This window comes from Thalassophryne amazonica, chromosome 1, assembly GCF_902500255.1.
Source record: "Thalassophryne amazonica chromosome 1, fThaAma1.1, whole genome shotgun sequence".
NCBI classification, from domain to species: Eukaryota; Metazoa; Chordata; class Actinopteri; order Batrachoidiformes; family Batrachoididae; genus Thalassophryne; species Thalassophryne amazonica.
The window spans coordinates 61,281,233-61,306,219 of record NC_047103.1 but is presented as its reverse complement, the minus strand read 5'-3'; the positions used below and the strand labels follow the sequence as shown (position 1 = coordinate 61,306,219).

The 24,987-nt window shown below is 41.7% G+C and overlaps 1 protein-coding gene across 1 annotated transcript in view; it reads right to left on the bottom strand.

Annotated features, from left to right (window-relative positions):
• LOC117506375 (serine/threonine-protein kinase MAK-like) overlaps positions 1–21,907 on the bottom strand; it is a 53,489-nt gene extending 31,582 nt beyond the window's left edge. The window contains 3 exon segments of the mRNA XM_034165912.1: positions 3,454–3,575; positions 7,098–7,152; positions 21,514–21,907. Of these exon segments, the coding sequence (XP_034021803.1) occupies positions 3,454–3,575; positions 7,098–7,152; positions 21,514–21,614 (278 nt within the window). The 5' untranslated portion in view covers positions 21,615–21,907.
• Positions 21,908–24,987: the final 3,080 nt, after the last annotated feature.

The following is a 24,987-nucleotide window of genomic DNA, read 5'->3' as shown; positions in this document are numbered from 1 at the left end:
AACAGCAGATGGTTCACAAATTTTTTTTTTTTTTCCTGCTTCTGCTTAAGTTACACTCAACAAAAATATAAACGCAACACTTTTGGTTTTGCTCCCATTTTGTATGAGATGAACTCAAAGATCTAAAACTTTTTCCACATACACAATATCACCATTTCCCTCAAATATTGTCCACAAACCAGTCTAAATCTGTGATAGTGAGCACTTCTCCTTTGCTGAGATAATCCATCCCACCTCACAGGTGTGCCATACCAAGATGCTGATTAGACACCATGATTAGTGCACAGGTGTGCCTTAGACTGCCCACAATAAAAGGCCACTCTGAAAGGTGCAGTTTTATCACACAGCACAAGCCACAGATGTTGCAAGATTGAGGGAGCGTGCAGTTGGCATGCTGACAGCAGGAATATCAACAGAGCTGTTGCTCGTGTATTGAATGTTCATTTCTCTACCATAAGCCGTCTCCAAAGGCGTTTCAGAGAATTTTGGCAGTACATCCAACCAGCCTCACAACCGCAGACCACGTGTAACCACACCAGCCAGGACCTCCACATCCAGCATGTTCACCTCCAAGATCGTCTGAGACCAGCCACTCGGACAGCTGCTGAAACAATCGGTTTGCATAACCAAAGAATTTCTGCACAAAGTCTCAGAAACCGTCTCAGGGAAGCTCATCTGCATGCTCATCGTCCTCATCGGGGTCTCGACCTGACTCCAGTTCGTCGTCGTAACCGACTTGAGTGCGCAAATGCTCACATTCGCTGGCGTTTGGCACGTTGGAGAGGTGTTCTCTTCACGGATGAATCCCGGTTCAGAGCAGATGGCAGACAGCGTGTGGCGTCATGTGGGTGAGCGGTTTTCTGATGTCAATGTTGTGGATCGAATGGCCCATGGTGGCGGTGGGGTTATGGTATGGGCAGGCATCTGTTATGGATGAAGAACACAGGTGCATTTTATTGATGGCATTTTAAATGCACAGAGATACCGTGACGAGATCCTGAGGCCCATTGTTGTGCCATACATCCAAGAACATCACCTCATGTTGCAGCAGGATAATGCACGGCCCCATGTTGCAAGGATCTGTACACAATTCTTGGAAGCTGAAAATGTCCCAGTTCTTGCATGGCCGGCATACTCACCGGATATGTCACCCATTGAGCATGTTTGGGATGCTCTGGACCAGCATATACGACAGCGTGTACCAGTTCCTGCCAATATCCAGCAACTTCGCACAGCCAGTGAAGAGGAGTGGACCAACATTCCACAGGCCACAATTGACAACCTGATCAACTCTATGCGAAGGAGATGGTCACACCAGATACTGACTGGTATCCCCCCCCCCAATAAAACAAAACTGCACCTTTCAGAGTGGCCTTTTATTGTGGACAGTCTAAGGCACACCTGTGCACTAATCATGGTGTCTAATCAGCATCTTGGTATGGCACGCCTGTGAGGTGGGATGGATTATCTCAGCAAAGGAGAAGTGCTCACTATCACAGATTTAGACTGGTTTGTGAACAATATTTGAGGGAAATGGTGATATTGTGTATGTGGAAAAAGTTTTAGATCTTTGAGTTCATCTCATACAAAATGGGAGCAAAACCAAAAGTGTTGCGTTTATATTTTTGTTGAGTGTATATCCGATGTCATGCTCCTTCAGGGTTTTGCTGAGCGGGTCCATGATTAAGCAGAATAAGAGAGGCGAAAGGCTGTCTCCCTGAAATATCCCTCTCTGAACTCGTATGTCTGGGATTGTTATTTGTCCCTCTGTATGACTGAGGGTGATGGTGGTGTTCCACTTGTTCATTTGTGCTCTCAGGAAAGATCTTATTTCCTCATTTATGTTGTAGAGTTCTAAGCACCTCATGATCCAGGAGTGTGGTACACTGACAAATGCCTTTTTGTAGTCAATCCAAGCCATGCTGAGGTTCCTCTGCCTTTTTTTGCAATCCTCCAGGATAACTTTGTCTGTCAGTAACTGGTCTTTAGCTCCTAATCTTCATTTTCCAGGTAGCCACCAGTGTCAAGATGTTCATAAATGGCATCAGCTATGATTCCTGTCAGCCATTTGTACGTTGTTGTTAGGCAGCAGATGGGTCTGTACTTGTTGGGAAGCTGTGTTTCCTTGGTCTTTGGAATTAGGCTTGTGTTCCCTGTCGTTAGCCAGTCTGGTGTGTCCTCTTCTCCGTTTAATATTTTTGTGAAAATCACAGCATAATGTTGGTGTAATGCTGTCAGTCTATTCAGAAAAAATTTGGGATTTTGTCGATGCAGGTGCCTTGAAGTTACTGTATTCACTCATTTTCTTTCTGATCTCCTCTTCAGTGATAGAATTGCTGGCATTTGTGTTTGTCTTTGTTTTTCTGTTTTATTTTTTTAATCCACTCAGCCTCTTGGTGTTGTTTTGGGTCTTCAAAGAGTGGTCTCCACAATTTTTCACACACTTTTGTCTTTTGGTTTTTCATTTATCTTTGATGTCTTTTTTGTAGAATGCAATGGGCCCCAAACCTGGGGTCTAAAGTTGCACCCTAGGCTCTATAGTTATCCTAACCAGATCTGGCATTGTATCCGAGGGCTCTCTTCAAGATGGTGATCGTTCCCTTAATCGCAGACAACTGCACCTCATGTGCACTTGGGTGACCGGGGACTGCCTCAAGGTATTTCTTCAGGTTCTTCTTCATCAGGCCTGTTGCTCCCACCACAACTGGGATGATATCGATGTCTTTCAATGACCATGTTGTTCGTAGGTCATTTTTCAGGTCTTGGTATTTCGAGATCTTTCCCCTTTCAGCTCGATTCAGGCCGTAGTCATTGGGGACTGTCACATCGATGATTTTGGCTGTTTTCTCTTTTATGAATTATCATGTGTGTTTGCCCTTTCGTCCAAACCTTTGACCACACTCAGAACACACAAATGCTTTTTGTCGTTTCGACTAGGTCTTCATCAGTGTGACACACTGATGCGTCTGTGCTCCTGATCCTGTCGTCTTGCCGTGAGTCATTAAAACTTTTATTAAGAAGGACACTTGAGTGTTGCTGGCTATATTTTTATTGACTTAGTTTTTGAGCCCTGCACCTCCATTCCTGGTCCCTGTGAGTGCTCGTTTTTTTCTCTGCTTTGTCTAGAAATACTTTAACCTTAAAATCATGATGATTCTGATGGGTCGTTTTGACCGTTGGGGTTTTTACGTAATTACTGTATGGCCTTGCCTTACAATATAAAGCGCCTTGGGGCAACTGTTTGTTGTGATTTGGTGCTATATAAATAAAATTGATTGATTGATTGACTGATTCTTGAAAGCAAGAATTGGATCAGAAGAATGTTTCTTAAGTCTTTTTAGGCCAAACATGCATTGGGAAGGAGGTTCCACATATTCACATTTGGAAGCTTTATGACAATAATAACATCAAACTTCACGATCACTGTTATTAGTTTTGTCCAAAAGATTTTACCTGTCCTTCATAAGCTGGTAGAGATTCTCTTTCATGTACTCAAATACAAAGTACAGGTGATCTTTCTCTCTGATTACCTCCTTCAGTTTCACCACATTCGCATGGTTCAGCTTCTTTAGTGACTGGTGTAATACAGCAGAAAAAAGGGCAGCAAAAACAGGTTATGTCATGTACATGTAATAAAAGCGCAACATATATTTAATAACAGGTGTATTACACATATGCTATTTAAAAATAGCATACCTACTTTGCAGAGGTGGAAAACACATTTAATTCAAATACACCTTTTCAAAACAACCAAAAGCTGCCTAAAGTCTAATACAGTGGTGAAATAAATTACCACACAAACTTGCCCTTGAAAGGAAACAGCTGGAAACACCTATTACAAAAACGATACCCCTCATCATATCACACCAATATATATATATATATATATATATATCTATATATATATATATATCTATATATATATATATATATATATATATCTATATATTTTTTTTTTTTTTTTTTTTTTTACAGTAGTGTCAGAATAATAGTAGTGCTATGTGACTAAAAGATTAATCCAGGTTTTTAGTATATTTTTTATTGTTACATGGGAAACAAGTACCAGTAGATTCTCACAAATCCAAACAAGACCAAGCATCATGATATGCACGCTCTTAAGGCTATGAAATTGGGCTATTAGTAAAAAAAAAGTAGAAAAGAGGGTGTTCACAATAATAGTAGCATCTGCTGTTGACGGTACAAACTCAAAACTATTATGTACAAACTGCTTTTTTAGCAATCCTGTGAATCACTCAACTAGTATTTAGTTGTATAACCACAGTTTTTCATGATTTCTTCACATCTGCGAGGCAACCACAGTTTTTCATGATTTCTTCACATCTGCGAGGCATTCATTTTGTTGGTATGGAACCAAGATTTTGCCCGTTTACTAGTGTGCTTGGGGTCACTGTCTTGTTGAAACACCCATTTCAAGGGCATGTCCTCTTCAGCATAAGGCAACATGACTGTTTCAAGTATTTTGACATATCCAAACTGATCCATGATACCTGGTATGCGATATATAGGCCCAACACCATAGTAGGAGAAACATGCCCATATCATGATGCTTGCACCACCATGCTTCACTGTCTTCACTGTGAAATGTGGCTTGAATTCAGAGTTTGGGGGTCGTCTCACAAACTGTCTGCAGCCCTTGGACCCAAAAAGAACAATTTTACTTTCATCAGTCCACAAAATATTCCTCCATTTCTCTTTACGCCAGTTGATGTGTTCTTTGGCAAATTGTAACCTCTTCTGCACATCTTTTATTTAACAGAGGGACTTTGCGAGGGATTCTTGCAAATAAATTAGCTTCACACAGGTGTCTTCTAACTGTCAAAGCACTTACAGGTAACTCCAGAATGTCTTTGATCATCCTGGAGCTGATCAATGGGTGAGCCTTTGCCATTCTGGTTATTCTTCTATCCATTTTGATGGTTGTTTTCCGTTTTCTTCCACGCGACTCTTTTTTTTTTGTCCATTTTAAAGCATTGGAGATCATTGTAGATGAACAGCCTATAATTTTTTGCACCTGCATATAAGTTTTCCCCTCTCCAATCAACTTTTTAATCAAACTATGCTGTTCTTCTGAACAATGTCTTGAATGTCCTATTTTCCTCAGGCTTTCAAAGAGAAAAGCATGTTCAACAGGTGCTGGCTTCATCTTTAAATAGGGGACACCTGATTCACACCTGTTTGTTCCACAAAATTGATGAACTCACTGACTGAATGCCACACTACTATTATTGTGAACACCCCCTTTTCTACTTTTTTTTACTAATAGCCCAATTTTATAGCCTTAAGAGTGTGCATATCATGAATGCTTGGTGTTGTTGGATTCGTGAGAATCTACAGAATCTACTGGTACCTTGTTTCCCATGTAACAATAAGAAATATACTCAAAACCTGGATTAATCTTTTTAGTCACACAGCACTACTATTATTCTGAACATTACTGTGTATATATATATATATGTATGTGTGTGTGTGTGTGTGTGTGTGTATGCGCACACACACACACCATGGTCTCCTGCAATATACCGGTGTCGCAGACCAAACGGTCCCCCCCTAAAAATTGGTCCACCCTGCCTTCACTTCGCATGCGTCATTTGAGACCACAGCAGCTCGTCTGAGACTGTGTCTCTACACCCAAAGCGATCAAAGGGAACAATGGGATTATTAACCAATAAATAAATATATAAATATAAGCAGAAACGAGGCTGTTTTAAGTAGAATGAGGTGATAATCAGTGAGTTGCTACTGATGCTTTGAAATGACAGAAGTGCAGTGAATGAAGCAGCAGCACCTTGTCTGGCTGCTGCACTCTGATCACTTCTTTAGTCTTTTTTTATGGAAATAATGCTGAATTTGTGAGGAAATGACTGTTGTATAAAAGCTTCAGATATCTGTCACTGAGATAGATGATGACTGGAGTGTAGTTTTAAGCAGAAACGTGGTGATAATCAGTGAAATACTGTCGATGTCCCAAAATGATGCATGCACAGTGATGGCAGGGTGGACTGATTTTTAGGGGTACTGTTCGGTCGGCGACACCGGCATGTAAATTTGCTTGTATATGTAGTTAGGTATTTGCGATCATTATTGAGTGATTTTTTTTGACAATTGTGTTTGTGCTGTCACTGGACAGAACACCTGCAAAGAAGTGTCTTCTTTTGTTTTTTGATTATATAAAAATAATCAAATCAAATCAATTTTATTTATATAGCGCCAAATCACAACAAACAGTTGCCCCAAGGCGCTTTATATTGTAAGGCAAAAGCCATACAATAATTACAGAAAAACCCCAACGGTCAAAACGACCCCCTGAGAGGAAGCACTCGGCGACAGTGGGAAGGAAAAACTCCCTTTTAACAGGAAGAAACCTGGATAATAATGAAATAAATGGATATGAAATAATGGATGCTGCTCCCTTCATTTCGGAGCATGAGCAGTATTTCACCGATTATCAACTCATTTCTGCTTATAACTGCACTCCAGTCATCATCTATCTCAGCGACAGATATCTGAAGCTTTTGTACAACAATCTTTTCCACATAAATTCACCATTATTTCATAATAAAAGACGGAAGAAGCAATCAAAGTGCAGCAGCAGCCATGACGAGCTGCACCTGCTGCGTTCACTGCGCCTCCGTCATTTCAAAGTATCACAGATTATCGCCTCATTTCTGCTTAAAATGGCCTTGTTTCTGCTTAAAACTGACTTTAGAATGATTTAAGAGGTTTTACCTTGTCATCTGATGGTTAATAATCCCATTATTCCCTTTGATCACTTTGGATGAAGTGAGTTTGTCTCAGATGAGCTCCTGTGGTCCCAAATGACACATGCGCATTGGAGGCAGGGCGGACCAGTTTATAGGTGGGGACTGTTCGGTCTGCAACACCTTCTTTAATTACACAGAAACAAATTTCACAATATTGACTCATGTCAACAGTATTGTTTAAAAACGACTGTATTTTCTGTTTATTCACTAATGAAAAACAGTTACATTTTAACCAAATGCAAAGGTTCCAAAACCTTTTGCATAGTGTTAGATAGTAACTGACCCGCAACCTCACAAAAATCCCACCATCCTCACCTTCACCTCTCTCAGGTTCATACATTCATCCCAAGAATAAAACTTCCGCTTCATCCTGAAAGACAGCGGAGAGAAAAATTCATCATCCATCAATTAAGCAAAAATGGAAAATTCAACATTGCAGACAACAGAGGTACATCAATCATATACAGTGCATCTGGAAAGTATTCACAGCGCTTCACTTTTCCACATTTTGTTATGTTACAGCCTTATTCCAAAATGTATGAAATTCACTTTTTCCCCTCAAAATTCTACACACAATACCCCATAATGACAATGTGAAAATGTTTTGGGGTCTTTTTTATAGTTTTCCAAATTTATTAAAAAACTAAGAAACCACATGTACATAAGTATACAACGGTCTTTGCCATGAAGCTTGAAATTGAGCTCAAGTGCATCCTGTTTCCACTGATCATCCTTGAGATGTTTCTACAGCATAATTTGAGTTCACCTGGGGTAAATTCAGTTGACATGATTTGGAAAGGCACACACCTGTCTACATATAAGGTCCCACAGCTGACAGTGCATGTCAGAGCACAAACCAAGCATGAAGTCAAAGGAATTGTCTGTAGACCTCAGAGACAGGATTGTCTCGAGTGACAATCTGGGGAAGGGTACAGAAACATTTCTGCTGCTTTGAAGGTCCCAATGAGCACAGAAACAAAGTTCTCTAGTCTGGTGAGACAAAGCTTGAACTCTTTGGTGCGAATGCCAGGCGTCAAGTTTGGAGGGAACCAGGCACCATCCCTACAGTGAAGCATGGAGGTGGCAGCATCATGCTGTGGGGACGTGTTTCAGTGGCAGGAACTGTGAGACTAGTCAGGGCTGGGGTGACGGTTCATCTTTCAGCAGGACAATGACCAAGCACACAGCCAAGATATCAAAAGAGTTGCTTCAGAACAACTCTAGAACTGTCCTGAAATGTCAGCTTGCAAACAATTGGTGGTCATTATGACTTGAGACTTGCCGATTCATGACTTGAGAGTGACTTGATGTTGACTTCATCCAATCTCTGACACAAATTATACATCCAATATTATAAAAGACTGAATGCAAAATCACTGACCAAAAAGTTATCTTTAATTTCCTCAATAGTGCCATTATAATACATCCTGTTATGTACCTCAAAAGCACATGTCTGGGTTTGGTTCTCGGCACACCTTACAGTAAATTATTTGCCCTGTTCCCTATTTGGATCATTTAAGTGTTCAAGAATGTGCAGAGATCACTTTCTTCTCACTGGAAACCCGCCAGCTTTGGTCATCTATTCCACAAGGTTAGCAACCTGACACGCCCCCTTGACTTTCACTCCCTTTCACTGTCATTACGCTTACTGTCTTGCATGGTAACCAAATTATCTGCCAGAGAATGCATTTCCTCTAACCTCATCTATTATTGAATCCTGCTGGCATGCTGCTGAAACAAAGTCTTGTAAGCCTGTCTGTTTTCCCTGGTGATTTCATAAAAAAAAAAACATGAATTCATCAAACATGACTGTTTTCTTTATTAAACAAATCATCCAAGGCAAAGTAATAATTAAAGCAAAGCCTTGGACGGAATATCGACGTAGGTTGATGTAAATTTTAATGACTGCTTAAGGATGTGAATTTCAACAAAATATTTATTAAAATGGGCGGGGGAGTGAGGGGGGGCCACCGGCGATCACAATTTGATTGCAACAAAAGTCAAATTAATTTGATTCAGAGAAATAAATTGGCAGGAAACATGGCCTAGAATAAAATATTCTTAATTCTCTATGTTATTTTCACACTTGTGTAAATATTCTACTTCAGATTTAAAGAATATCACTGATTCTCGATCAGTTTTGATGTTGTCACAGATGACAGCCGACAGAAATCTGAGTGGTACACTAAGTGGCCAATTTCTGCACTACGCACTACTTGCTTTGAAATCCGAGAGGTGTTTTTAGTCTATTGACTCAATCACACGTCCGGACACTCCATCTGTGAGTTCTTAGCAATGCCGGCTGGCGTGACAGTAATCAAGCTGGCTGGATTGTTTAAGTAGCAGACAGTTTAATTAGATGCAAGTTTTTTTACATTTTAGCCGCCGTTTTTGTTTTTTAAAATGCTTGGGCAATGTGAGACAGTGGGTTGTACCAACAAAGTGAGAAAGAAATTAAAATCCATGACGATATTAAAAACAAAACACAGAATGCAAAATTTGGGCAGCATGGCCCTCCTCGGCACAGGCCAGTATTTCCTAAAGCATAATGATGACACATCAAGAGGATTATGCATCACACTGATCACTATCACTTTCAAATCTTCATCTCAATTGTTCAAAAATTGTACATTTTATCTCAATGAAGCACTAAAACAGAGTGTAGGTTTGGTAATCACTCCTGTCTGTATATTTAATTGTTATGCACTATATTTCAAAATGAATGCAGAAATTTTTACACTTTTGAAGAGGGGGGGGGGGGGTGATGAAATATGGAAGCAAATCCAGAACTGCCTCAACATTTTTCTTTTTATCTTTTCTAAAATACCAAATTTATCATTCTAAAATTTTCCAACTTTCATTGAATTAAAAAATGTTGAGGCTGAGATCAGAAGAGTTGATTTTTAAGTGACGATAGAGGAAGTTGGGTTTCTCATTTGCTTAGCTGTCATGTTGTCCATCTTTACATACAGTCAAAGTGAGAGATGGTCAACAAGTCATCTATTGTGTAGATCTGAAGCAATTAGTGGATTTCAACCATGCCACCCAGTTGAATGAATGAATGAATGGTTTATTCAGCACGCACATACAGACAAAATCTCTCGTTTACAAAACAAGTCAAGAGAAAACAAAAATTAAAACATGTAGAACAAATAGAACAAAACTCAAACAATTTACCAATTTAGTGTGGCTGAAAGGGTGTGGGCAGAAGCAAAAGCTTATAAACGCCTACCCCGTACATCAGTTTCTGTGTACATCCAAAATAAACAAAAAAAACAATTACCAGTCAGCAGTGAAACATACAAATTAATACAACAGACATCCATCCATCCATCCATCCATTTTCTTCCACTTTATCCGGAGTCGGGTCGCGGGGGCAGCAGCTCAAGCAACCTCACGATCCACACACACCTCCCCCCCAGCTCCTCCGGGGGAACCCCAAGGCGTTCCCAAGCCAGCCGAGAGATATAGGCCCTCCAGCATGTCCTGGGTCTTCCCCGGGGCCTCCTCCCAATGGGACGTGCCCAGAACACCTCTCCAGCGAGGCGTCCAGGGGGCATCCGGAAAAGATGCCCGAGCCACCTCAACTGACTCCTTTCGACGTGGAGGAGCAGCGGCTCGACTCCGAGTGACCGAGTTCCTCAACCTATCTCTAAGGGAGCGCCCAGCGACCCTGCAGAGGAAACTCATCTCGGCCGCTTGTACTCGCGATCTCGTTCTTTCGGTCATGAGACAAATCTCATGACCATAGGTGAGGATCGGAACGTAGATCGATCGGTAAATCAAGAGCTTTGCCCCCCTACTCAGCTCTCTCTTCACCACAACAGACAAAAAAAATAAAATAAAATAAAATAAAAAAATAGCCACACAGTCAATTTACTTAAATACGCAAACTATAACAAGTTAATGTGTTATTTTTATACAGTCTTTTAAAACAAGTCAATGTACTGGATACTTTAATACAATCTAAACAGTCATTCCACACTCTAACACCCTTTACAGAAATGCAATGACTTTTAGCAGTAGTTCGAATCTTTCTTCTTTCAAACAACAAAGTTCCACGCAAATTATAACTGGACTCTCATTTTAAACAGCTCCTGGACATGACGAGGCAAGAGTCCATTTTTAACTTTATACATTATCTGTATTGTAAAATAATCAACCAAGTCATAAAATTTCAAAAACTGAAGACGAACAAACAGTAAATTTGTTGGTTCACGATATGGTTTTTTACTTATCACTCTTATAGCTTTTTTTTTGTAACAGAAATATTGGATTAGTATTTGTTTTATATGTATTTCCCCAAACTTCAATGCAGTAAGTCATATAAGGAACAAGTAAAGAGTGATACAATGAAACCAACAGATGTTGGGGGAGAAAGTATTGTACTTTGTATAAGATAGCAATAACTTTTGATATTTTAGACTCAATATGTTTTATATGAGTTTTCCAACTAAGCTTGTCATCAACAAAAACTCCAAGAAATTTAGTTTGAGATACAATTTCAATACCATTCAACAATAATTTACTGCTTAAATTTCTAGGCTTATTTCCAAATATAATGCACTTAGTTTTACCGAAATGAAGTGATAATTTATTAGAGTCAAACCAGTATTTAAATGTTTGCAGTTCCCTCTCCACCAAGTCCAAGAGCTGTGCCAAATTATCTCCACTACCAATCACAGTTGTATCATCAGCAAACAAAATACAACTCAAAGACTTAGAAACCAAACCTATAGCATTAATATACAGCAAAAACAATAATGGCCCGAGAACTGACCCCTGGGGCACTCCACATGTAATCCTCAAAATTTCCTATTTTATCCCACCAAGGTGAACACACTGTTATCTATTATGTAAATAACTAGCTATCCAGTTAAAGGCCAGTCCTCTAATACCATACATATGTAATTTTTTAAATAATACGGTATGATCAATTGTATCAAATGCTTTCTGTAGATCAAAAAAAACCCCAACAGTGTATTGCTTCTTTATTGCATTTGTAACTTGTTCCACAAAATCTATTAAAGCCAAAGAAGTTGTTTGATTTTTTCTGAAACCATACTGCTGTTCATTAAGTATATGATGTTTTTCTATAAAGTCATTCAACCTCTTTACAAATATTTTTTCCAGAATTTTAGAAAACTGTGGTAACAAAGAGATTGGCCTATAATTTGAAAAAACATGTTTATCGCCAGATTTAAACAATGGTATCACCTTAGCAATTTTCATTCTGGAGGGAAATTTCCCAGTCATAAGTGACAGGTTACAAATATATGTTAAGGGTTTAATAATACAGTCAATAATGTTCTTAATCAAAACCATATCAAAGCTATCAATGTCAGTGGATTTTTTCCCCTTAATTTTATGAATTATGTTAAAAATGTCTTTTTCATACATTTCTCTAATAAACATTGAATCCTGAATTTTATTAATTAATTTACAGCTGTCCATAGAACACTTTGCCGTGGTTACAATTGAATTTGATAAATTTTTTACCAACATTAACAAAATAATCATTAAAATAATCAGCAATAATTTTATTTCCTTTTACAATTTTATCAGAGTCTATATAAAAGTAAGATGGATAATCTTTAACAACTTTTTTCTTTTTAATGATTTCGCCAAAGAGCTTCCAGGTTCCCCTAATGTTAGTTTTATTTTTCTCCAACAAATCGCAGTAATACTGCTTCTTACACAATCGCATAATGTTTGTTAATTTATTTTTATATGTTAGTTTTATTTTTCTCCAACAAATCGCAGTAATACTGCTTCTTACACAATCGCATAATGTTTGTTAATTTATTTTTATATGTCTTATATTTCCTATCGGCTTCACTGGTTCTAAATTTTAAAAACTGCTTATACAATAAATTTTTCTTTTTACATGCATTCAGGAGTCCCTTTGTTATCCAAGGTTTATCAGTCCTTTGCGTAACTCCAATTTTAGGCACCCACGGACAATGTTTATCATACAGATTAGATACAATAGAAATAAATGATTCATATGAGTCATCAACATCATCACAATAAATTTCACACCAATTTTGGCGCAATAAATCCCTTCTGAGGTTCTCAATATTAGTTGTTGTGGATCCCACAAATTTTCGGGATGTCCCAGACAGTAGCCCAGACAATAGAGTCAAACACTTTGTGAAAATTAACAGAGGCTGCAAATATACTGTTGATATTCAGGTTTGTGTTCAATAAGTACCTGCAGAGCTAGGTTGTGGTCAATGGATGACTTCTTGGGTGGGATTGCTCCAGTTGTTCAATGGCAAGTAACTGGGACTGAATTATGTTAACAATAATCCTTACAAGCACCTCCCCCAGCACAGAGGCTAACGTTATGCCCCTGCTGAAATCCAGATGATCACCATTCCCTTTCAGGAGTGGGACAAGTTCCTTCTTCCAGTCCATAGGGATGATATCTGCCTCTCAGACTGAAATAAAGATTGTATGCTATGCCAGGGCAACAGCATCTCTACCTGCCTGGAGGGCTTCAGCTCCATTGTCACAGATCCCAAGAGCTTTTCCTAACCTCAGTTCTTTCACTTCCTCTGCAATTTCACTAACATTTGGTGTTTCATAGTTGATTCTAAAATCATGTGCAAGAACCCTAGCACTGAAGCTCTCTAACATCCAAGTGGGACAAACAGCCTTTAACAACAAAATCAAAATAGCTGGCCCAACAGGGCAGTACAGCAGATACTTATGCTGGGACTGCTCTTTCACCTCCATGACTGCAGTGAGACATGGTGCAGATTTGGAGGAACAGAGTGCTTTGATTCCTCTGTAAGTAGGCCCAATCGAGGGTCACAAAACCACAACTGGTGAGTCACCTGATCACAGAATCTTCAAACAAATGCCTCTTTGTCAACTCAGGGCAAGCGCAGTTTGCTTTCTCAGCACCCTATACAGCCTCGCATTTCCACCAATCTTTGCCCAGCAACTCTTTTGGATGATATTCAAAGTACCCTCAGACATGAAACACCTCCTCATATGGACAATGATGACCACAATACAATCCCCAATGATTTGCAATTATTATATTTGTGTCACGGTCCCTTTATTCACGATCAGCATTCACCACAGCCATCCTTCGTTCTCGCATTCTGCTAGCAATGAAAATAAATCCCATTAAGTATCCATTGAGACAAAAAAATATATATGTTAAATTACACTGTTAACAACATGTCTTTCGTTATGAGTGGCTGAGGTTAGAGAGGTGGGACTATGACATCATTGTTTCAGAAAAGTTCTGTATTGCTTGTCCAAACAAAGTTGCAAATCCACCATTTTCAGATTTATCCTCTCTGGGATCTTTTTTCAAAAATCAGCGATTTTGGCCTCTGAAAACACTTTTTCCGTGTGGAAGAATTGCCTATACAACACAAAATTTTTGTGGATACGCCTAAACCCATCTCGATGTGGACAGGGCCTGAGACAAAAGGAACTCGTCTGTCACAGCATGTTGTGTGGGCCGCTGAAGAGGAGGTACTGCTGGCCCACCACCAGAGGGACAGACAGAGGAGACTGGCCTGCGGGGAGTGCTTCATCTGCGGCTCGAGTGAGCATCTGCAGAAAAACTGCCCCAAGCGGTTAAACACCAACGCCCGCCCTTAGAAACTGGGCTAAGGGTGGGCCAAGAAATTCACGTGGGACACACACGCATATCCGCACGTCTCCCAGTTACGATCCTGAGTGGGGATTTAACCCTTCAAGCCCCAGCTCTGGTGGACACGGGGTCAGAAGGGAATCTGCTGGACAGCAGATGGGCTAGGGAAGTAGGGCTCCCTCTGGTGGTGCTCCCCTCACCATTGAAGGTACAAGCACTAGATGGCACCCTTCTTCCCTTAATCACACACAAGACACGACCAGTAACTCTGGTAGTGTCTGGGAATCATCGGGAGGAGATTGAGTTTTATGTAACTCCTTCTACCTCCCGCGTAATTTTGGGCTTCCCATGGATGATTAAACACAATCCCCGGATTGATTGGCCGTCTGGGGTTGTGGCTCAGTGGAGCAAAACCTGTCACCAGGAGTGTTTAGGATCCTCGGTTCCACCCGGTTTGACTGCTAAGGAGGTTAAAGTCCCCCCCAATCTGACGGCAGTGCCTGAGGTGTACCATGATCTTGCTGACGTCTTCAGCAAAGATCTGGCACTCTCTCTTCCCCCGCACCGGCCGTACAATTGCGCCATTGATTTGATTCCGGGCGTTGAGTACCCGTCCAGCAGGCTGTACAACCTCTCACGTCCAGAGCGCAAATCAATGGAGACCTACATCTGCGACTCGTTAGCTGCCGGGCTGATCTGGAACTCCACCTCCCCGATGGGTGCTGGTTTCTTTTTTGTGGGCAAGAAAGACGGCGGACTCCGTCCGTGCATTGATTACAGAGGGCTGAACGAGATTACGGTTCGCAATCGATACCTGTTGCCCCTGTTAGATTCAATGTTCACGCCCCTGCATGGAGCCAAAATTTTCACAAAGCTGGAGAGAAGTGCGAGTTCCACCGCATTTCTTTGTCCTTCCTGGGGTTCATAATCTCCTCCAACTCCGTCGCCCCTGATCCGGCCAAGGTTGCGGCGGTGAGAGACTGGCCCCAACCAACAAGCCGTAGGAAGCTGCAACAGTTCCTCGGCTTTGCAAACTTCTACAGGAGGTTCATTAAGGGCTATAGTCAGGTGGTTAGTCCCTTGACAGCCCTGACCTCCTCCAAAGTCCCCTTCACCTGGTCAGATCGGTGCGAAGTCACGTTTAGGGAGTTGAAACGCCGGTTCTCGACTGCGCCAGTTCTGGTGCAGCCCGATCCTAACCGCCAGTTTATTGATAGGAGCCGTGCTGTCCCAGAGCAGGGAGTCCGATAAGGTCCTCCACCCCTGTGCCTATTTTTCCCGCAGGTTGACCCCGGCTGAGCAAAACTATGACGTGGGCAATCGAGAACTCCTTGCGGTGAAAGAGGCTCTTGAGGAGTGGAGACACCTGTTGGAGGGAGCTGCGGTGCCATTCACGGTTTTCACGGACCATCGGAATCTGGAGTACATCCGGACCACCGAGCGTCTGAACCCCAGGCAAGCCCGCTGGCCATTGTTCTTTGGGCGTTTTGACTTCCAGATCACCTACCGCCCCGGGACCAAGAACCAAAGATCTGACGCCTTGTCCCGGGTTCACGAAGAGGAAGTCAAAACCGAGCTGTCACATCCAATGGAATCCATCATCCCCGAGTCCACTGTTATGGCCACCCTCACCTGGGACGTGGAGAAGACCGTCCGGGAGGCCCTGGCACAGAACCCGGACCCGGGAACTGGCCCGAAAGACAAGTTGTACGTCCCACCAGAAGCCAGAGCTGCAGTCCTGGACTTCTGTCACGGTTCCAAGCTCTCCTGTCACCCAGGGGTGCGAAGAACCTTGGCAGTGGTCCGGCAGCGCTTCTGGTGGGCGTCTATGGAAGCCGACGTCCAGGAGTATGTCCAGGCCTGTACCACCTGCGCCAGGGGAAAAGCTGACCATCAACGGGCACAGGGACTCCTCCAGCCGCTACCTGTGCCTCATCGCCCCTGGTCCCACATCGGCCTGGACTTCGTCACGGGCCTCCCGCCGTCCCAGGGCATGACCACCGTCCTCACGATCGTGGCCCTCCCGAGTCATTTATTTTATTTAAGTCTTTGTTTTTCTTTCAATTCATAGTTTTAGGCAGCAAGCCGAAGGAGCTGTCGGTGTGTGTGTGTGTGTGTGTGTGTGCATGAGCTCGGAGTCAACTTGCTGCAGACTGCGAGGGAGGGAGGGGGATTCCTGAACGGAGACACGAGACGTTACATTTTGCTGAAAACCATCAGCGCACATGAGACAGCGAGCGCGGAGCAGAGAGAGAGGATTTTAACCCGAGTGAACATGTAAAAAAAAAAACACACGCACACACAAAACCAAACCATGGAGCTGCATTTACTTCGCTTTCCACTTTCTCTACCCGCGCAGTCCTGATGGCACCATCCTGTTCACACCATGTGCGCATCGTATACTGAATTTATGAGGTCATGAGATGAAATAAATGGTCGAATATCCTTAAAACATCCTTAAAAAAGAGAATATATAAATGAACTGAGCAAAAATTACGCATACATGGGTTAAAAAAAAACCCTGATGTGGAGAAGCTGTGCAGTGGTGTTCAGAGGCACAGATCACAAAAAGCAAGTGAGAACTCTGAACTTTAACAGCTGTTATTCTCCAATGGTATGTATTTATTCAATCTTGAGCTTAATGTAGTGTTTAAGCACAATGCGTGACTGATGAGAAAAAAAAGGATGACTTCATCACACTAAAGGTTTTCCTGCACATGTCCGGGTTTGGTGTTTGCATTTGCACCACAAAGTTTTAAAACACAATACAATGTTCACACTTTTCTTTATAGCAGTTCTGTAATTTCAGAAATGCAACAGAAACAATCACAAATCAGAAAAAGTTGGGACTATATGTAAAATGAAGACAAAAATAAAAATGTTGCACTATTCCCAGTTTCTCCACTCACAGAAGCCAAAAAAAATCATTCAGAAATACAAACAGTGTCTTGGTGGCTTCCCTCACTTGTCTCCTTCCAGCATGGACATTTAGTTTTTGAGAACTGCCTACCTGAGATAGATTTACTATAAAGTACCACACTGTTTGTATTTCTGAATGATTGATGTAAATGAAGTCTAAGAAATAGTCACTGATTTGGAAATGTTGATTTTTCATCCCCTGAACTTTCTCAGAAAATGGCACAGGCCTTAATTTAGGAAATTATGTATGATCCTACTAGTCGACTAATTGCAAAAATAATCACTGACTAGTCGACTATCAAAATAGTCATTTGTGGCAGCCCAAGTTCGTAGCATCTTCTTGTGAGATGCTGTGGAGGGAAACGTTAGATAACGAACATTGCATTGATTAACACGCCTTTTGAAGAATATATTGAACAGAATGTCTTTTCTAAAACCTACGAAACTGGGCCAGATTCCAGGGAAAGCGCCAGTCAAATGCAAAGCATCAATCCCTGCAAGTGTAGAAGCTTCAAAGAAGAGGTATGAAGAGAAAGGAAGAGAGAGGAAGTTTGTGAGTAGCTGGACACAGGATTATCCGTGGCTGGGGCACAAGGAAGAGGACAACACAATATACTGCCATGTCTGTCGCGATTTTCCTTCAATTGCAGACCAGTAAGTCATTTTTGAATGTTGAAAAAAAAAAGAATTTGATTTGCTTTATAAAATACATACTGGCAAATGATCATGCATTGAACAGTGATGAATTCAGAAAACACACAGGAGAGAAGCAGATGCATACTGGCATGTACCAATTATTTTAATTTTTTCCCCAGTTATGAACAATCGCAGGAGAGAAACATTATGAGCTATGTCTTGGTTAACAGATTAAAAGGCTACAGGCTATGCATGCAATATGTAATAAAATGTATTTTTTGGAAATTGAATGTTACCCCACACAGGAGAGAAGCAATTGATGAAAATATGTAATTTCAGTACTTCCACAGAAGTTATCTCCTAATTAATCAAACATGCAGTCATTGTAAACAATAATAAATAAGCTTAATTTTCACAGTTGAACAGGGTGAGAAGAATGACAGTATTAACTTTTCCATGAAGTGATATATCACAGCAAAGTAGATGTGATAAATATTTAATCTGAATCTCAGTCCCAGAAAATGTTGAAATGTAATGACTTTTCTATTTCAGCTAAAATTCTTATGTTGGAATATTAAAGTTAAAGTACTTACAAACAAAAGAAGTATGACAGGTTTTTATTCAGTGACAAGTCAGAGCAAAGTATATGTGATAAATATTTAATTTGAATCTCACTCACGGGTCGTCTGGACAACCAGCTTTTCCTATAGGACAAGTAAACTGCCAGGGTTACTTGTCCTGTGGAGGTGCACTAAAAAGCTTAATGTCAGTGCCTGCCCTAAGTGATATCATGGGATTTGACCACATCTGGGAACAGGCTGCACCAGCATGGCAGAGACTAATCCTCAGGCGGAGTGTCAGCACAAACCATTCGGCCCAGCTCGTTAAACTTAAACGCATACACGCTGCCACCTAGCAGACGTGCCAGTTTAAAATGGTTTCCGTTGAAATCCTCATCCTCCGAATGGTTTGTTCTGTCACTCCCACACTCCACCCGGGTATAAGTCTCTCCCACAAACGGCATTACTTCGAATGGAAAAATATTGTACCGTTTTGTTTCCGGCTGTAATCACCGAAGCAGTCACAAAAAGTGCAGTTTTTTTGGTTCCCAGTGGAGAAGGGAAGACAAGGCAAATGGGAGAGGTTGTGTCAATAAGTGTTAGCCTACACACCTAGCCAGAGTAGTTGCGTTCTCTTACCTGCACAACCGCCTCGACACGTTTGAGCTCTGGGTCATAAACAAACCGCAACATATGTCCACTTTCCACCGCATCGTCACTTTTTCTTTGCATTTTCACTTTTTTTGCCATGTAATTTCCCCAAAAACTCAGAGAAAGCTCCATGTTTCTGCTGAGGACAGACGAGGGCTGTCCCCAGATGTAGAAAAATTTGTCATATCCGTCATATTTTACCCCTTTAGCACTCACCCTCAAACGAGACTGCACTGCTCAATTGCCATGCAAGGCACTCAACTGCATACCAGGAGCAAATGGGGGATTAAGGACCCTGCCCAAGAACCCTTAAGCCCCTTTCACACTGAGGCCGCTTCGAGTTGCATCGTGCAGTGTCATGACGACGCTACGTGGAAGCAACCAGTGCCGAGATGATGCAGCTCAATGCCACAACACAGCGAGGGGCGCAAAGAACGAAGCAAATCGGACACCAAAAATTAAACATGTTTAATTTTTTTTTGCATCCTGTGCTCGACACAGCTAGAAATTAATTGGTTTCAGCGCAAATCAGAGCAACGTGACGGTACTCGACGTGACTGGAAGCTACACCCTCACAAGACAACATTACCTGACGCCAATTTATGATTTCTGCCGTGTTCCATTGTTCCTGCAGTATAAATCACGCAGGATTGTTTTTATACCATGTACACAATGCAGTAAAACTACACACTCAAAAAGAGCACAGAAAAAAGAAAGAAAAAAAGAAAGAAATGAAAGAAAGAAAAAAGTGCTAATTGCAGCAGCTGCTGCAGCTCCTCGCGCTTCTCTCACAAAAGTGTTTAAATAAAGTCCATAAGAGTCCTGTTCACTGACTGATTGCCAGAGACAGGATATGTCCACATCCAGTAAAAAGTCCGGACATCTCCAGTCCACTCATGGACGATTCGTTCGCGCGCACACATGTGAGAAATTAAAAAAACTGTCTGGCTGCAGGCAGTTAGTTCCTTGTTCTCCCCTCAAACTCTCTCATCACTGTGTTAAAAAAAAGGACACAAAAAGACATAAGTCCTGCTCACACACTGATTGCCAGAGACAGGACATGTCCATGCAGCGGCTGCACTCTGCATTGTGTTGTTATGACTCCTCCCATTCGCTCCCCTCAGGACGCAAACTCACGATCTCTGGCATGGGAGTCGGACTCTCTAACCAGAAGGCTAAAACCTAGGGCTCTGGCCTTGTGACCAGAGAAACCTTTTGAGCTGTTGAGAGTGAGGTTTACCAACTACATCTGCACAGCGACACCTGCTGGCCTCCGTTACACTCACCCCCCTAAACTCACTCCCATCCGGGTCACAGCACCATTGTAGCAGCTGCACTCTGCACTGTGTTGTTATGACTCCGCCCATTCGCTCCCCTCGGGACGCAAACTCACGATCTCCGGCATGGGAGTCCGACTCTCTAACCAGAAGGCTAAAACCCAGGGCTCTGGCCTTGTGACCAGAGAATCCTTTTGAGCTGTTGAGATTGAGGTTTACTAACTACATCTGCACAGCGACACCTGCTGGCCTCCATTACATCCACATCAAGGATAACTCCAGACATCTCCACATTTGCTCACGGACGGTTCGTTCGTGCATCTCGCGGTCAAAGGAGAAAAGATAAACTATAACAGAACTCAGAGTGCAGCCCTGCAGCTCAGCACAACAACAAATTTAAACTAGAAGAGAAATCAGAATGCACAGTCTGGCTGCAGCCAATCTGTGCATTCTGATTTCTCTGTGCAGAGAACCTGCAGGCTGTGTTCTCACCTCCTCTCTGCCCCCTGCTGCTTGCACCTGACACAGGCATTCCTGCGTCGTCATGACGCCACAGGAAGCAACTCGAAGTGGGCCCGTTGTGAAAGGGGCTTTAGTGATTTTCTGGTCCGGCGGAGGTTTAAACCAAGGATCCTCTGGTCTCAAGCTTACTGCTTAACCATGAGAGCATCACCTCCCCAAATAAAGAACAGAGCAACAATAGAGACAACAGCAACAAATATACAGTATTATACAATCATATGTAATGTTGAAAAATTATTATATATTAGAATTTGAGCATTGTTCGTTTATGGCAAAGGTATATGCTGCCTGGCTGCACACATCTTTGTCAGTTGATCAAAACTAGCCTTTTTTATGTCTCTCTAATGGGCATCTTGTGCTACTTAATTTAGAATCACTCATTTCAGTCAAATTCAATGTTATCAGGCTCAAAAAGTGTTTTGTACTCCACTGCCAGGGTGCCATTTTTGTTTTTTGTTTATGTGTGTAACAAGGATTGCCCCTTGAATTAATTTCCTGTTTCTGAAAGGTTTAAGCACATCTATTTGCAAAAGATTAAATGTCCTCACCTCTTGATAGCCACGAGTTCTCCAGACTCAATGTTTCTTCCCATCAGGACACTGCCATAGGTGCCATCACCCAGCTGCTTCAGGGTGGTGTAGCGATTCATTATCTCTCAAGATGGTTTCATCAGCTTACTAAATGTAATCGTGTATGAAACTAAATCTCAAAACACACTGCTGACTAGTTGACTGTAGGTGTTCGGGTTCCTGATGTCTTGGTCAGAAGATTTATTTCTGCTTCCGATCTTCTTGAAGAAACCTGAGCCTTTCCTCTCCACAAAGAAGTATTTTAAGTTGGTCAAGCTTCCATGGAGTTCACAGAATCCTGAAGTTCAAATATCCAATTTTCAGCAACTGGACCATTGTTGCAAATGTTGTATCCTGGTTGGCATGGCATCCTTGTAAACCTTCAGTGACAGCAAAGAAATAAAAATAATCAGCAGCAGAAACATGTAACACCTACAAAGACACCAATAACACCACTGACTGCAGCTATCTGTCCCAGGAACTCCTGAAAATGTCCCAAAAGGAGAGCATTAAGAGACATGAGAACAAAGAAACGCCAGGATCCTGTCTTGTTTTTTTTTTTGGTTGTTTTTTCCCCGTGAAGAGGATTAGGTGTTTGTCATTCTAGTCGGAGGCTCCAACATGGTCACCCAAGAGAGATGACACAGCCAGCTCTTGGCAGATTAGGCCAACAGGGATTCAAATAGGATGTTACATCACCATCATGCTTACCAGCATTTACTATCTTCCCCAAGTTCCTTGTCGAACAAGAGGATTTGAGTGATGCCATAGACCACAGTGACTGGACTGTTTTGCTGAATTAAATTAAAAAATTAGAAGAAAAAGATCTCTTACAAGATGAGTACAAACAATTAAGTAATAGAGAATGGTTACAGAGGCAGGTTTGCAACACAAAAATCACTAGAGTCCCTTAAAATTGCTTTCATTGTGCAGCTAAGCACCTTGCATGGCAGCACCCTGACATCGGTGTGTGTGAATAGGTGAACGTGAGGCAGTATTGTAAAGCACTATGATTATCTGGGGCCTTGTCCACATGGAAATGAAACTTTCCCCATACATTCTTTTTCTTTGTCATTTTCAAAAAGTGTTCCATAAACACGGCACCATTTCAAGAAATATCTGCGTCCACACAAAAGTGCTTACCCCACCTGATAATGCTGTAGTATATATGCCAGGCCTGTAAATAGCACGGTAATGCTTCCACAAAAAATAGAGAAGATGTGGAGCATGTGCATAACTGGTATAAGAAGCTAATCAATGTAGCATCAGAAACTACAACTTTACAAAGCAACACACACAGTGAAAAAAAAAAGTATTTTAATCTAACCCGTTGCATGCTTTCAGCCAGATTCATCATCAGAGCCTGCTGAAAACTGTTATCCACATGATGCCCTTGTTTTGGAAGCTGATGTCTGGAAATGCATACATTTTTGAACATGAAAATTACTTGTGAGTAAATGCAGCATTTTTAAAGAAGTTTCCAGAGCCAGAAAAAACGCCAGGTTTTCTCCCACCACTAACAAGAAAAAAAAAACAAACAAAAAAATTTTTTTTAAATTGAAAGTCTTTTCTGTAATTTTTGTATTCGTGTCACAATGGTCCCTTTATTTATGATCATTGTTCAACGCTATCATCTCTGCAGCAACCTTATGATCCACCAAGGCAAAAAAAAAAAAAAAAAAAAACAGTTAAAATACGAGGTCTATTAGACAACAAACCGACCCTTTTATTTTTTTTAACTATATGGATTTGAATGACGTGCGATTCCACCAATCATGCTTGAACCCTCGTGTGCATGCGTGCGTTTTTTCACGCGTCGGTGACGTAATTTCCCTGTAGGCAGGCCTTGAGTGAGATGTGGTTCCACCCTCTCAGCTGAATTCCTTTGTTTCACACGCTGCTCCAGATGGCGTGCGTTGATTTATCAAATTTTTTTCTGGACCTGTGAGGAATATCCGAGTGGATACTATTCGAGAAATTAAGCTGGTTTTCGGTGAAAAGTTTAAGTTTTAAGTTGTTTCTGTCGGTGTAAGGACTTCCCACAGAGCGGGACGTCCTGCAGCGCTTCCAGGCACCGTCGTCGGCCTGTTTCGACCTGAAAACATCCTAATTTAAGGCTTAATTCACCCAGGACGTTGTGAGAAAACAGAGAAGATTCAGAAGAGGCCGGCATGAGGACTTTATGCGGACATTCCACTGTTTAAGGACATTTTTTAATGAAAGACGTGCGCGCAAATTCGCCGAGTCGTTTCCGTGACGACTCGGCAAATCTGTGTGCGCCGCGACAGGAAAAACACCTCCGTGTTGAAAACCATTTGTAAAATTCAGGCGGCTTTTGATGGCTTTCAACAAGTGAGTAACTGAGAAATTGTTTAACAGCTTGGGCATGTTCCAACTTGCCCGTTAAGGTTTCCAACGGAGGTTTTTTTCCTGTCGCGACCCCCCGCGGTCAGGTCCGGCCCGACATGCGACTCTGCCCGCACGTTCTTTCATTACAAAATGTCCGTTAACAATGGAATGTCCGAATAAACTCCTCATGCCGACTTCTTCTGAAAGTTCTCTGTTCTCTGACGACTTCCTGGGTCAACAGAGCCTGAAATGTGGAAGTTTTCAACTTGAAACGGCGAGACGCTGCCGCCTCGAAGCGCAGATCACCGTCAGGCGCCATGGGCCATCCTTACAGCGACACTACCAGACCAAAATCTCTCATCAGCCGTTAAAATTTTTACCGAAAACCAGCTGAATTTATCGAATGGTGTCCACTCAGTTGTGCCTTACAGTTTTGAAAAAATTTTGATCAAACAAAGCAGCAGTCTCTGAGCCATTCCTAAACAATGAAAAAACGACGAGAGGGTGGGCGACTCCTCACTCAAAGACTGCCCACAGGCGAATGACGTAACCAACAGGCGTGAAAAAACTCTTGCATGCCCACGAGGGTTCAAGCATGTCTGATGTAATCACACGTGATTCAAATCCATATGGTTTTTGAAAAAATATTAAGGTCGGATACTTTTCTAATAGACCTCGTACACTGTTAACAACAAGTCATGCATTATGAGCAGCTAAGGTTAGAGAAGCGGGTCTATGACAACATTGTTTCATAAAAGGTCGGTATAGGCTGTCAACACGGAAATCAAATCTGGCACTTTCAGATTTATCCACTCTGGGACCCACTTTCATCCACAGAAAACGCCAGCACTATGTGGATGAAAAGACAATACAACACAAAACTTTTATGGATACACATAAACCTGTGGACAGGGCCTGAATGAGATGATATAGCGTTTGCCCATTGGAGAGCCCAGGGCAAAGTATCAGCCCACCCCCTTTTTTGAATAAAGTTGCTTTAAAGCCCACCTGAAATTAAATTAATAAAATTACCTGAAATACATTTAATGAATGAGAAAAGGACAAAAATGGACAAAATGTGTATGTATGTACAGTTGTGCTCAA